Source organism: Medicago sativa, chromosome 4 (genome assembly GCF_051527215.1).
Source record: "Medicago sativa cultivar Bolivia chromosome 4, Bolivia_mono, whole genome shotgun sequence".
Taxonomy (NCBI): Eukaryota; Viridiplantae; Streptophyta; class Magnoliopsida; order Fabales; family Fabaceae; genus Medicago; species Medicago sativa.
This window is the reverse complement of record NC_140752.1, coordinates 15,156,169-15,167,684: the sequence shown is the minus strand read 5'-3', so window position 1 is coordinate 15,167,684 and position 11,516 is coordinate 15,156,169. Positions and strand designations below refer to the sequence as shown.

Here is an 11,516-nt window from a genome sequence, read left to right as displayed (position 1 = left end):
CTCATGACCCTATGTCGTAAGTCACAAGACAACAATCTTACCATTATTTATGTATGTGTATGAAATATTAATTGGAGACGCATTTTTTATATTAGTATGTGTATTTAACTATATAAGTAGCTAGATCATGAGTTTGGAGAAAAAAAGAGGAAAAAAAATTAAACAGCTGTGAAGACGTATATATATAGGTAGGTACTATAGAGTAAAGTTTGATAGGGGAGATTGATCATGTGTGAGGGAAAAAGGTTTGTTAGGATTGTTGACTAAAGGTTGTGAAGAATAATCATAACGTTTGGCTTTGGTTACGTATAGAGGCATATATATATATATATATATATGTGTGTGTGTGTGTGTATATTTATAAGAATAGAATAATGTGTATGCAGTTTGAATGTTGGCCGGAAAGTTTGTTTGGCCGACTCTCTTTCTGGGAATAAATTCAACAGTGACGTGAGAAACCATATGAATATTTATTGAATAATGAATATTGATCAATTTATAGTTAAATAATATCTCTCTATCTAGATTTCTTTTCTGTCTTTCTGTGCCTCTTTTCCATCTCTGTATATAAACATAATTACACATATGCATGCTTATTGGCATGTGTGCCGTATCTAAACAAACACACACAGACTCAAAGAGTGATTTGTACTCAACAAGACAATGTATAATGTTAGAGTTTAACTAACTATTTATAGGTCTAGGTTTTGATATATTCTGATAATGTTGGTTGAACATGATTCAAAGACATAACTCATGGTTACTTCAAGCTGAAGGTTCCTTGTATTCACGCACATATAACTAATTTGTAAATTTTATTATTAAAGGCCTGTGTGTGTATAGAACTGAAATGATTTGCATTTTATCTAAAGGAAGGAACTCTTACTTGATGCTACTGTTTCCTGGTCGCAGCTGAATTGATTTTTTTATACTTTGAGGGTTTGTTTACATGCTGAGGTTTTTTTTTTTTTTTTTCCTAATGGAAAATTATGTTTAGGGTATTATTTTTTAAAGTAGTATATGCCTTTCATTATGCTATTTCAAGTATGTTTTTTCTTGAAGTGTGTCTATTATTGACCTCTAAAAAATGATTCAAATGTAAATCTTTACTATTTTAAGTAAAAAATAAATTTGTAAAAATATAAAATCGAGATCAGAAATTATATCTTATTAAAAAAATACTAAAAATAGTAGAGTCCACCTTTTATAGGGACTAAAAAATTAAGTAAGGACTAAACTTAGAAAGTCCTAATTTTATAGGGACCAAAAACATATTTAACCCGTTTTTTGTGTTATTTTTTACAGGGGAGTTTGTTCAATTAGTTTTGTAGATTTTTTTTTTGGTGGTGGCCGGGGTTCAAACCCCGAACATTGCATATATTATGCATTGTTTATACCAACTGAGTTAAACTCAAGAGGACAATTAGTTTTGTAGATTTATTCGTAGGAATAATAACTTTTCTCGAAATATAAGGATGATAGTTTTATTTAAAAGTATTTAAAAAAAATATGTTCGGTTAATATTATAAAAAAACCTTTATAATACAGAGGTTACATGATAATTACAAATAAATTTATTCTCATCTTCATGAGAACTTCATTATCACCCTTTTCTTTGGAGAAATTTTTCTATTTGCTGAAAAATTTATACACACGAATAAAATTTAGGGATGCATATTTCTTTTATTTTATTATTGAGAATCTACAAAAATAGCATGAAACAAACACACCATAAATACTTAAATTACATAAAGTATTAAATGTTTCTAAAAAAATTGGCATAGCTTATGCATTGAAAACTTTTATTTAAAGGCAAATTGAATATATTAAAAATGATAAATGTGTGCATGCATACTCAAATCCATTACAAAGAATAAAAGAACAAGTAGACGAACAAATCCCACAAGGAAAGACAAAAAAAAAGAAAAAAAAAAAAAGGAACACAACAATATCCAAAGGGAAACATCCAAAAACAAATCAGGAGCAACAAAAAACTAACTAAACCAGAGAGAGCTCAATAAGGGATAAATAGCAGTGCTCCAAAGGGATTGCTTCTTATGCTCTATTTTCTGAGCATTTCTAACTTATAAAATGATATGATATTCTCTCTTTCAGAAAGAAAAGAAAAATGATATGAGATTCTCATAAACAAAAAAGCACGAGAGAGAAAGTTAGAAAGAGAGAGGCGCAATTTATCTATATATTTTTTTTACTAGACTAATTTCGTATTTATATTAGGTTTGAATCTTCTTGGATAGCATATATTTAAGTAATGGACTAGACCACTAAATTCATCTCGCACTTTGTAGGAAACTATAAAATAAATCAATGGAAATTATGTTGTGTCAAAAAAATCAATGAAATTCTATACTTGAAAAAGAAATTTAAGTTAAATTTTAACCATATTAATCTTTTTAAGAATCAGAGACCAAATTAATTTTAATGTCTTGTAGTTTAAGTTTCTTGCATGTTAGGTGTGAGGCTAACTAAACTGTCTATTATTTAGTTCAATACTCTCTTCATAATTTTGGATATGGATTGAAAGTGAATCCACCTTATATTTTTACAGTTTTGGCTTTTGATTTATTGTCGAACTTTTATTAATGAAATTGTCTTTTAACGATTCCTAAAAAAAGAAATTGTCTTTCAACGTAAAAAAAAAAATAAGAGACCAATTTAATAGAAATCTTACTCATACTAATCCTCGAGGGAGAGATGAACTGTTTTTCCGTAATAAAAGGGAAGATACTAATTTTTATAAGGATATATGAATTGATTTATACCCCATCGTTCCATTCCGAATTTATTTATATTTTTTTTGTCTTGCTAACCAATGTCCTTAGGGCTATGGTTAAGAAAACTATAGATAGAAAATTTGTCTTGAAAATATAAGTTTTAACTTTTGATTAAGTAATAATTACACCACTTTTTATAAAAAGTTACAAGTTTTATTTGTTTAACCAATACCTTGAGGGCACCGTTCATATTTTTTTTGGAAAAATGTTTTTTCTTACTTTTTTTTGGAAAAAGTTTTTTTTACTGACATAGAATTTCTTTATACAGCAAATATGTTTTAAATAAGGGTAAAATATATATGTTTAGAGGGGTATAGTACATGTCCTCGTCGCTTAGCTCAGTTGGTATAAACAATGCATAATATATGCATGGTCAGGATAGAATATCTTCTTGTATAGCATACTAGTACTACTAAATAAAGGAAACGAACAAAAAGAATTATGGTGGCGACTTGTTCAGATTTATCAGAGGAGATATGAAATGCATCTTCAAATTCATCAAAAATGACCACCGCATTTTCAAGTCTATTTCCATCATCAATCGCTAATTCTCATATTCTCTGTCATCATCACTGTTCAAACCATCCCTTTTCTTCCTCGCCTCGTCCAAAGATTTCCTAACCTTACATACCTCGATGTCACTCGCTTATCCCGAGATATAATCACATCCACAAACTTCTTGCCCAAAACTCCACTTCCCCTTTAGACACCAAATCCATCGCTTTTGAAGAGGCCATCACTACGTGTAAGAGTAGGTATACGGCCGACGACAATAACCTACGACATAGCCTACGACAACCTAGACAATATATTTTTATAATAGAAAGTGCTAAGGTTAAATTTTGATTTTTAGAAGTTTACTTAGCTAAGTAGAGAAGGCCAACCTTTTCTTTCTCTAAAATATAATAGAGTGAAACCTACCAAGGAGCCTACCAAGGAGCCTTCTCACTTGTATATAGTATGTCCCTCTTGTTCTCAATTCTCAATTCTCTAAAATATTATAGTAGAGAAGGTTAAATATAATATGCAATGTCCTTACCAAGTGAGTTAAACTCACATGGACAACAAACTCTTTGATATTTGGTTAATAATTTTTTTTAAAACTAAATTGACAAATATTAAGTTAATAATTGAGATTCGTAGAGAATGAGAGGAGGTTCAGAACGAGAAAGAAGGCTAGAATTCCAATAACGTGAATAGAAAAAAGAAAATAATACAAGTGATACAAAGAGTATGTGTGTCTATATATATAATGGACAATAGAAACTAAAAGGACTAAGCTACTATTATATAATAAATAAATAGTAACATACTACTATACTAGTGTAAAGATGAATACAAACATGTCTATCTTAATGTTTTTCTATTACGCATAATGCATGTTTATTTTATCGTTTATCGTATCTAGTTATGAATTTTTGGAGTATACCACAATCAAATAAAGATTGAACTTATATTGTTTCTTTGATTTAAAAAAAAAACATAAAACTTACAATGTTCCTACTATATATGGTGGAATAGTTCATGTTATAAAGATGTTTAAATGATTTTTTAATTAAATATTTAAATAAAAAAATAAAATTATAATTGCAATAATTTAAATGAAAGATATTGTCGTGGATTCGTTGTGAAAACCACACCAATAAAAACTTGATGTGTGGAGCAAATTAACACCAAGCAATCAAATGAAGCGGATGACAAAATAATTCAAACAAAAATAAACAGCAAGAGATAAAGGAGGAAGAAGAAGAAGAACACAAGAATCTGTTTACCCAGTTCGGTCTAATGATGACCTACTCTGGGGGAGAGAGCAGCTCTCCGTTCCACTATAATGATATGAGTTTCTTTACAAAGAGATATTGAAGGTTACAAGAATTAGTCTTCAAACCTAACTCTACCCTCAGTCCCAGCCTCTTCCCGTGACCAAGAGACTCAATCCTAATAGTGCTTTGTTCAAGGTGAATCAAAACAATCCCAACCCTAGTGTTGTTGCCAAGAGAAATTCTCTATAAACTCTAGTTTGTATGTTGGCTTCTAAACCTTGTTTTCTACACCTATAATCATCTGATACAAGGTTTATATTTATAGTGGAAAGCATCCTTCAAAAAACTGAACAGAACCGGCCCATGAAAAATATGTTTCTGAAAAAAATCTGTCACGCAAAATCGGGCCCCGATTTTCCAAATCGGGCGCCGATTTTTCTAGTGCCAAAGCCTCCAAAAACAAGCACAAAATCGGGCCCCGATTTACCAAATCGGGCGCCGATTTCAACAGTACCAGGATGCAAATTTTTGAGTCATTTTCCAACAATTCTCCACCTTGACTCTAAAATGATGATGATGTCAATTTAACCATCAATCACCTTGCTGCTCTCTCCAACCTTCATCTATGCTTCAATAAAGTTAATCAAGGCCAAGCAATGCTTGAACCTTGATCTCGGTAATGATTTGGTGAACATGTCTGCTGGATTTTCTTCCGATGCCACTTTCTCCACCATGATCTCCTTTGTCTCAATCATGTCTCTAACAAAGTGCAAACTAATGTCAATGTGCTTTGTTCTTTCATGATAGACCTGATGATTTGCCAAATGAATGGCACTTTGGCTATCACAATGTATCTTCACACACTCTTGACTAATCCCCATTTCTCCAATCATACCTTTCAACCATATGGCTTCCTTGACCCCTTCAACAAGGGCTGTGTACTCTGCTTGAGTTGTTGAAAGAGCTACAACAGATTGTTGATTTGCCTTCCAAGTTACCGTTGTACCGAACAATGTAAACACAAATCCAGACAAAGATTTTCTAGTGTGTACATTACCTGCATAGTCCGCATCCACATATCCTTCCAAAGCATCCCTTCCTGGTTGTGACCTTGTATACTTCAGACCACCTGTCAAAGTCCCATTCAAATATCTCAGAACCCACTTCAAAGCTTGCCAGTGCACTTGACCCGGATTTGCCATAAACCGACTTATCACACTTATTGCATAGGATAAGTTCGGTCTACTACAAACCATACCATACATGATGCTTCCAACCCCACTTGCATAGGGAGTACCCTCCATCTTGCTTTTCTCTTCATCGGATTGAGGACACTGCTTTATTGACAACTTTGTGTGATGACCAAGAGGAGTGCCAACGACCTTAGAATCTTTCATTTTGAACCGCTCCACCACTTTCCTCAAGTAACCTTGCTGAGATAAGAACAACTCACCTTTGTTTCGGTCCCTTATGATATCCATACCAAGCATCCTCTTTGCATTACCAAGATCCTTCATCTCAAATTCATCATTCAATCTTTTCTTGAGCTTCTGAATCTCTTGCATGTCAGAACTTGCCATAAGAATATCATCTACATAAAGGAGAAGATAGAGAATGACTTTCTCATTCCTCCTCATCATGTACACACAACTATCATAGTTGCTTCTCACAAAACCAGCCTTTACTAGGAACTCATCAAACCGACGATACCACTGCCTTGGACTTTGCTTCAACCCATACAAAGATTTCTTCAACAAACACACTTTTGTATTATCTTTCACGAAACCTTCTGGTTGTTGCATATAGATAGTTTCTTCCAACTCTCCATGTAGAAATGCGGTCTTCACATCCATTTGTTCTAACTCAAGATCATACATGTTAACAATCGCCATAAGTAACCTTATAGAACAATGTTTTACCACCGGTGAATCCATTGTAATCAATCCCTTCCACCTGAGTAAAACCCTTTGCTACAAGTCTTGTCTTATACCTTGGTGCTTCGACCCCTGGTATACCTTCTTTCTTCTTAAACACCCACTTGCTTCCCACTACCCTTTGATTCTTAGGTAATGAAACAAGTTTCCAAGTCTGGTTCTTTTCCAATGAAAACATTTCCTCGTTCATTGCCTTCAACCAATCCTTGCTTTCGTTGCTTTCTAATGCTTCCTTGAAGTTCTTTGGTTCCGAGTCTTGCAATTCTTCAGCTGCATTCAAAGCATAAGATATGAGGTCAGCATAACCGTATCTTTCAGGTGGATTAATATGTCTCCTTATCCTATCTCTTGCTAGCTGATAGTCAGGATTAATTGTTTCTCGGCCTTCACTCTCATCAGGTACTGGAGTCTGATCCTCCTCTTCCCTTTCATCAGTGGTAAGCTCCACCTCAAACTGAATTTTCTCTACCTCCGTTTCTGAGCTTGTATCCAGGTTTTTGCACTTCATCCCCATACGGGTCTCATCAAAAGTAACATCCCTGCTTATAATAAATTTTGATCCTCCAGGTTCCATCTTCCACAGTTTGTAACCTTTCACACCTTCAGGATAACCCATGAAAATACACTTCACAGCTCTAGCATCAAGTTTGTCCTGTATCACATGAGCAAATGATAAAGCTTCAAAAACTTTCAAATTAGAGTAGTCTGCCGGTCTCCCACTCCAAACCTCCATAGGTATTTTGAGATCTATCCCTGTTGATGGACATCTGTTAATCAAATATGTTGCAGTACTAACAGCTTCTCCCCAAAAACTCTTGGACAATCCAGCTCCCAACAACATACACCTCACACGCTCCAACAAGGTCCTATTCATTCTTTCAGCAAGACCATTCCGTTGAGGTGTGTATGCCACGGTTCTATGCTTCTTTATACCTCTTTTCCTGCAAAACTCATTAAACTGCTCTGAAACAAACTCCAGGCCATTGTCAGTTCTCAACACTTTCAGTTTAGTTCCAATATAATTTTCTACAAGTGTATGCCATTCTTTAAATTTTTCAAAAGCGTCACTTTTATTCTTCAGAATGTAAACTCATACCCTTCTAGAAAAATCATCAATAATAGACATGAAATATGAACCTCCCCCATGAGTTTTAACTGATGCTGGACCCCAAAGGTCCGAATGAACATACTCAAAAGGCCTACTAGATTTATGTACACCCACCCCAAACTTCACCTTGTGTTGTTTGCCTAATGTGCAATTATCACAAAAATCTAGTTTGTTCAATTTTTCATTCCCTAGCAAACCTTGTTTAGCTAGCTCAACCAAACCCCTCTCACTCAAATGCCACAATTTAGTTATGTCCAGAGTGTCTACATTAGCAACCGATGCATGACCTATAACAGTGGAACCTTCTAAAATATATAAACCATGTATTTTAGACCCTTTAGCTATAACTAATGCACCATGAGAAATTCTCATCATACCACGTTCAATTCTAGTACAATATCCTAGACCATCAAACATGCTTATAGATATTAAATTTCTCTTAAGTTCAGGAATATACCTCACATCCTTCAAAAGGAAATCACGGTCATCAAACATTTTGAGACGGACCATACCTTGAATTTTGCAAGCCTTATTATTACCAAGGTGAACAAGTCCACCTTCTTTCAGCACCAATGTTTCAAAGTACTCCTTTCTCGTACAGATGTGATAAGAGCACCCAGAGTCCAAGACCCAGCCCTTTTCAGGTTCCCAACTTGTCACAGTTAGTGCTCCAGCACTCTCATAACCTTCCTCTTCACTTGCAATCTGAACGGATGGATTACCACTTCCATTGCCCTTTCTCTCCGCACAATCTTTCTTGAAGTGACCATAGTTGTGACAAATAAAACATTTGTACTTTTTTTATTATCACCACCCTTTGACCTAGACTTTGACCTGGAATTCTTGCCTTTCCCATTTCCTCTGTTTTGACTTCTCCCCCTTGAGACATTCAAGCCTTCTCCACTATCATCAACCTTCAACTCTTTGAACTTGGTTAACTCTTTGGTTCTCAAAGCTGCTTGAACTTCCTCCAAAGTGATAGTGCCCTCTTTGCCATAAAGCATATTATCCTTGAAATTCTCAAAGGACTTAGGTAAAGCACACAGTAGGTGCAAGGCTTTATCCTCGTCATCCAGATTTACATCTATGTTCGCCAAATCATCAATAATCTTATTGAACTCCGTCAGTTGCTCCATTATAGGTTTTGACTCCACCATTCGGTAAAAGTAGAGTTGTTGTTTCAAACATTGTCTATGTGCCAAGGACTTGGTCATGTACAATGAATCAAGTTTATTCCACATAGACACAGCAGTAGTCTCCCTTGCTACCTCTCTCAACACCTTATCCCCAAGACACAGAATGATAGCACTGACCGCTTTATCATTCATCTCCGTCTTCTCAACAGGTGTCAGATGCGCATGCATCTGTGCTTCTCCCTTCAATGCTTCAACACACTTTTGTTGAATTAGAATTGCCCTCATCTTTACCTTCCACAACCCGAAGTCGTTACTACCTGTAAACTTTTCAATATCCCACTTCGAACCCATGATACCTGGTTATTGATTTGACCTTTGCCCCATGGTGGGCGCCAATTGTTGCAGATTCGTTGTGAAAACCACACCAATATAAACTTGAAGAAGAGTTAGGAGCTATGAAGGAAATGATGTACAAGATTGCAGCTATGCAACCGGTGGATATCGACCCAGCAACGATTCGAAAACCAAAGCGAAGAAACGTTCGAATCAGCGACGATCCACAAAGTGTTGCAGCTAGACATAGAAGAGAAAGAATCAGTGAGAAGATTCGTATCCTTCAAAGACTTGTTCCTGGTGGAACTAAAATGGATACAACTTCTATGCTTGATGAAGCCATTCGTTATGTTAAGTTCTTGAAGAGACAAATCAAGTTGCTTCAATCCACTCCTCAAAATCAACAACAACAACAACACATTCAATTGCCACTTTCATCGCAATGCATTAATTCTACAACTCCTAGTGCTTTGTTATTGTCTCCTTCTTCTGGTTGTGACGTCTGGCCTTTTGCACCAAATTTACTACTCACTTCCACAACAGCTGCCACAGTGGACTTACCCACCGGAATTCAATTTGACGCCGGAGGACATTCACATGTTCATGCTTGTGAAGGCTCATCAAGCTTTAACCATCATGAGGTAATTAGTGAGTGATTAATTAGTTAGGTTAAATTATATTATACTTAAATATTTTTATATATGTATAAAAAGGACAGTCCATATTGTACAAGGTTTCACCAAGTGAAGTTTGGATAGGGTTGATGATTGTCTTCCCAAAGAGAAAAAATATTTTAAGGATTCGAACTCATGACCTATGTTCTAAGTCACAAGACAACAATCTTACCATTATTTATGTATGTGTATGAAATGTTAATTGGAGACGCATTTTTTATATTAGTATGTGTATTTAACTATATAAGTAGCTAGATCATGAGTTTGGAGAAAAAAAGAGGAAAAAAAATTAAACAGATGTGAAGACGTATATATATAGGTAGGTACTATAGAGTAAAGTTTGATAGGGGAGATTGATCATGTGTGAGGGAAAAAGGTTTGTTAGGATTGTTGACTAAAGGTTGTGAAGAATAATCATAACGTTTGGCTTTGGTTACGTATAGAGGCATATATATATATATATATATATATATATATATATATATATATATATATATATATATATATATATATATGTGTGTGTATATTTATAAGAATAGAATAATGTGTATGCAGTTTGAATGTTGGCCGGAAAGTTTGTTTGGCCGACTCTCTTTCTGGGAATAAATTCAACAGTGACGTGAGAAACCATATGAATATTTATTGAATAATGAATATTGATCAATTTATAGTTAAATAATATCTCTCTATCTAGATTTCTTTTCTGTCTTTCTGTGCCTCTTTTCCATCTCTGTATATAAACATAATTACACATATGCATGCTTATTGGCATGTGTGCCGTATCTAAACAAACACACACAGACTCAAAGAGTGATTTGTACTCAACAAGACAATGTATAATGTTAGAGTTTAACTAACTATTTATAGGTCTAGGTTTTGATATATTCTGATAATGTTGGTTGAACATGATTCAAAGACATAACTCATGGTTACTTCAAGCTGAAGGTTCCTTGTATTCACGCACATATAACTAATTTGTAAATTTTATTATTAAAGGCCTGTGTGTGTATAGAACTGAAATGATTTGCATTTTATCTAAAGGAAGGAACTCTTACTTGATGCTACTGTTTCCTGGTCGCAGCTGAATTGATTTTTTTATACTTTGAGGGTTTGTTTACATGCTGAGGTTTTTTTTTTTTTTTTTCCTAATGGAAAATTATGTTTAGGGTATTATTTTTTAAAGTAGTATATGCCTTTCATTATGCTATTTCAAGTATGTTTTTTCTTGAAGTGTGTCTATTATTGACCTCTAAAAAATGATTCAAATGTAAATCTTTACTATTTTAAGTAAAAAATAAATTTGTAAAAATATAAAATCGAGATCAGAAATTATATCTTATTAAAAAAACTAGTTACAAACCCGTGCTTCGCACGGGGTGGATTGCTTTTTTTCAGATAATTTTGTTGGCAAACACATGTATTTGTTAATACGCTTAAAAGTAAACTGATTCGAAATTTAGATATTGCATGCATATAAATATAAAAAACCATGATCCATAACATATCAAATCTTAGATAGGTCTACCATAAACGAAACTATTGTAAAAAAATTGTTCACTATTTCACTACAATTTACTCCAGTTACAGTAGCCATTATGAGGGTGTAACATATTCGGGAAGTAGGTCAGATTGTGGCAAACATTGAATAACTTAATTATTAGTATAATATGTGTCTCTCACAATCGATTTTTCCAAATTCTGATATACTTTAGAGCCTTTATTTAACAACATTGATTAAAAGATGAATAATAGTGTATAATGGTCGCAAGCATA

At 34.0% G+C, this 11,516-nt stretch overlaps 1 protein-coding gene across 1 annotated transcript; it reads left to right on the top strand.

Moving 5' to 3' along the window:
• Positions 1–8,899: 8,899 nt before the first annotated feature.
• On the top strand, positions 8,900–9,963 carry LOC146926630 (uncharacterized). The gene is made up of 2 exons (XM_085706944.1): positions 8,900–8,945; positions 9,178–9,963. The coding sequence occupies exons 1-2, from the start codon at positions 8,900–8,902 to the stop codon at positions 9,723–9,725; spliced, it is 594 nt and encodes a 197-aa protein (XP_085563070.1). The 3' UTR covers positions 9,726–9,963.
• Positions 9,964–11,516: the final 1,553 nt, after the last annotated feature.